Raw genomic sequence first — 3,172 nt, forward strand, 5'->3', positions numbered from 1 at the left:
GGCTACATGAGTTTTAAAATATCGGCCAGAAACTCGATATCGTGCATCCCTACTAATTTGATGAACCTCTAACCAAACTGAACTTTGAGTGAATTCAGTCGCTCTACTTTTATTATCTCACTCCCCCTCCTCCACATGGAGGGAAAGTGAAGCCCTCCTATGTTCGGTGCGGAGGCTTCGCCTTCGTTTGCATGTCTTGGATCTTTGCAGGTGGTATGACACACATTTTGCTATCAGCAGCAGACAGATGCAAGCATTTCATGCTGGGGATATTCTGTCTGTAGGTGTTCTGTAGTCTACAGCTGGATTATCGCCTGAGAGGATTATAAATATTTGCATAATGAATAAACGCCTTTAGAATATGTTTTCTTATAAGCTGGACGCAGTCGGAACTCTGTATTCTCTCGGTTTTCCGTCTGTCTTCTTGGGAATTCTCACACGCTCCTTTGCTTCCAGCACACGGGGTTGGGCTTTTCTCAGAGATCCAGCTTGCTTTATCTCATCTGAGTGTTTGGGGCTCATTAGTGTAACCCCCAGAGAAGGTTAAGCTATGTGCAGCGTGTTTGTCCTGGGCCCCTGGGACATTTAGCATTCAGCCAGCAGAGTTCAGACGAGACTGCAGCTCATCACTTTTATTATTTTTGCCAGTGCAGCTTTCTCGTTAGCTTCTCTGTGGAGTAGTAAGAGTTGCCGTGAGCGACAGAACGAAGAAGCGCTTCTGTCCGGATGACGTATTATTTCCTTGCTGGTCAGTTAGATTGCCTTTTATTTGACAGCACTGGTTTATTTCTATTGATTGTAAAACCCACCCCCCCTGCTCTTTGGGGGGCTTTTTTTCTTGTTTACATCTCAGAGGTTTATGTTTGTTTTTTTTTTCAGGGAACAAGCGATTTCTGCGTCTCACCCGATAAGTACGTCATGGGTCAGACGAAGGGGATCATCACAGCCGGTGAGCATCAGTTGAATAAAGAGGAAAAGTTACGATTCATGTTGTGTTTGTCACCATAACAAATGTTGATGTTTCCTGCAGATATCGTCCACTACTACCTTTACTGCAACCAGACTCGCTCCAATCCTTTCCAGCAGGTAGGAGATCTGCTACAACTCAGACAACAGTGAATACACAGCAAAAACTATCTAAAAATTAGTAAACATTTATTAAATTAAGTGTATTTACCGTACTTTGAGGTGGTTTGACAATGGAAAGAGTATTTCTACTCTTAAAATAAGATAATTAGATAATATTCACTATTAATAAAACAATATAATTGTTTTTTTCTTATATTTAATGTAAAGTGTTTTGTTTCATTGCCAAAGTGTCTAACTTACCTCCTTAATTGAAGAAAAATATACTTATTTTAAGAAAAAGTCCTGAAGTCCAACATTATCTCCTTCATCTTTTCCACGTTCAGGATCAGGTCCACCAGTACAATGCAGAACAGATTGATTAGAGCTAATTTTATATAAATTAAATCGAATTGATGCAGCCTTGTGGTGCTTCACTACAAACTCCCTTCCAGGGACACAGAGGCACATTCAGGAGCGCAGTGATGCAACGGCACCACTATGGCATTAATAGAGACGCTCTACCTTCGATATAAAGGAAGCAGCAGTTGCTGATTGTGAGAGACATTTTGTTTTGCCTTTACTCGACTTACCTCAGATGTTAAAATCTATCCAACTTCTGTCACGCTTTATACCCTGGGGGTAGTGAGGGGTGCTGGCGGGGTCCACCCTGGACAGGTCGCCGGTCCGTCGCAGGGCAACAAAGAGAGAAACAACCATTCACTCACACCTAAGGAAAATTTAGAGAAGCTAATTAACCTAACAGTCATGTTTTTGGACTGTGGGAGGAAGCCGGAGTACCCGGAGAGAACCCACACAAGCTCAGGGAGAACATGCAAACTCCATCGGGCCGGGAACCCAGAACCTTCTTGCTGCAAGGCAGCAGTGCCCCCCACTGCATCACTGAGCAGCCCAGATATTAAAATGTGACTGATAATTCTAAAATATTCAAAAGTGGAGATAAACTACGATAAAATCTGTAAAACAAACTATTTTCAGAATAAAACGTCAGGCCATTAAAACGAGCAGAGTTTCTTTAAACCTGAACGTCGGTTATTTCTGTAGTTCTTTGCTCTCTGGGCCTCATTGCTCGGCCCCTCAAGCCTCATCTTTGTCAGCCTCCTTTTTTTTCCTGCCCCTTCCTGTTCGCCCGAATTATGTCCTAACTTCAGCAATCACCAGATTCCGATCTCTTTCTTTTTTCTCTTGTGATTCTTCGTCACTAAAGCATACCTAAGTGACACAATGCAGCAAAGAGAATGACTGTTAAATTGCTTATTTGATGGAGCAGAGTGGATTTTTTCACTTCCTGCCCCAGTTTTTTTTTCTTTTGCAGTGGCCGAACAGCTCAGGGCTTATTATCTGGCTCTTGACATGTTCCCTCAGAGTAGCAATGGAGAGGCAGCATCCTCCGCCTGGTAAACAAGCTCTCTTGTCTGCCACACAGTTCGCAAACCAGGCGTCAAACGCATAAGAAGCTGGCAGCAGATTGAGCAAAACACAAGCATTCCTTCTTTCTTTTTCTTTCTTTTTTTCCACTTTCCTGGACGTCCGACCAAAAGAACATCATCAAAATACATCTTTGCTGCAGGCATCACTGCTGTGATTCCCTATTTTTGTGTTTTTCCATTGCTTCTCCACGCTGTCGTCGCTTCATTTTCTTTGTTTTTCACAGAGCAGCTTTATAACGGCTACAAATGACAAATCTATTCCACCTATTGTAGTTTTTTAGCTGGAGGCTAAAAGAAAAAGAGTCTGAAGTCATTACATTTATAGATAGCTGAGGTAATTGACCGCATCCTGTTTGAATTTAGCATTAGGCCTGGGGGGGGGGGGGGGGGGGCTTCCAGGCTTCCTCTGTAGATTGAGTGATTGGGCAGACAATGCTTTTCTTTAAAGCAAGATGTTATATCACTAATTTTATGGTTAGGCTTAAATATCAATTTAAGAAGTGGAGTTTTGTGGTCGATGTGGAGGATTGTTCTGCCCTCTGCTGGTAGAAACACCCACAAATCTGAAAATAAGACAAATTTTTCTTATTTTAAGTGTAAATTGTCTTGTTCCTTTGGCAAAATGTCTCTTTTACCTCCTCAATCCAAGAAGAAAT

At 42.2% G+C, this 3,172-nt stretch overlaps 1 protein-coding gene across 2 annotated transcripts in view; it reads left to right on the forward strand.

The window, feature by feature from the left end:
• Positions 1 to 610: 610 nt before the first annotated feature.
• Positions 611 to 3,172, forward strand: part of LOC107099401 (protein tweety homolog 2-like) — a 13,334-nt gene continuing 10,772 nt past the window's right edge. Inside the window, exons 1-3 of one of the 2 annotated variants that reach the window (XM_015397497.1) lie at positions 611 to 748; positions 880 to 949; positions 1,031 to 1,086. In XM_015397497.1, the coding sequence (XP_015252983.1) occupies positions 919 to 949; positions 1,031 to 1,086 (87 nt within the window). In that variant the 5' untranslated portion in view covers positions 611 to 748; positions 880 to 918. The remainder of the gene's footprint in view (positions 749 to 879; positions 950 to 1,030; positions 1,087 to 3,172) is intronic. The other variant, XM_015397498.1, reaches the window with a different exon arrangement.

This window comes from Cyprinodon variegatus, unplaced genomic scaffold, assembly GCF_000732505.1.
Source record: "Cyprinodon variegatus isolate N-32 unplaced genomic scaffold, C_variegatus-1.0 Scaffold867, whole genome shotgun sequence".
NCBI lineage: Eukaryota > Metazoa > Chordata > Actinopteri > Cyprinodontiformes > Cyprinodontidae > Cyprinodon > Cyprinodon variegatus.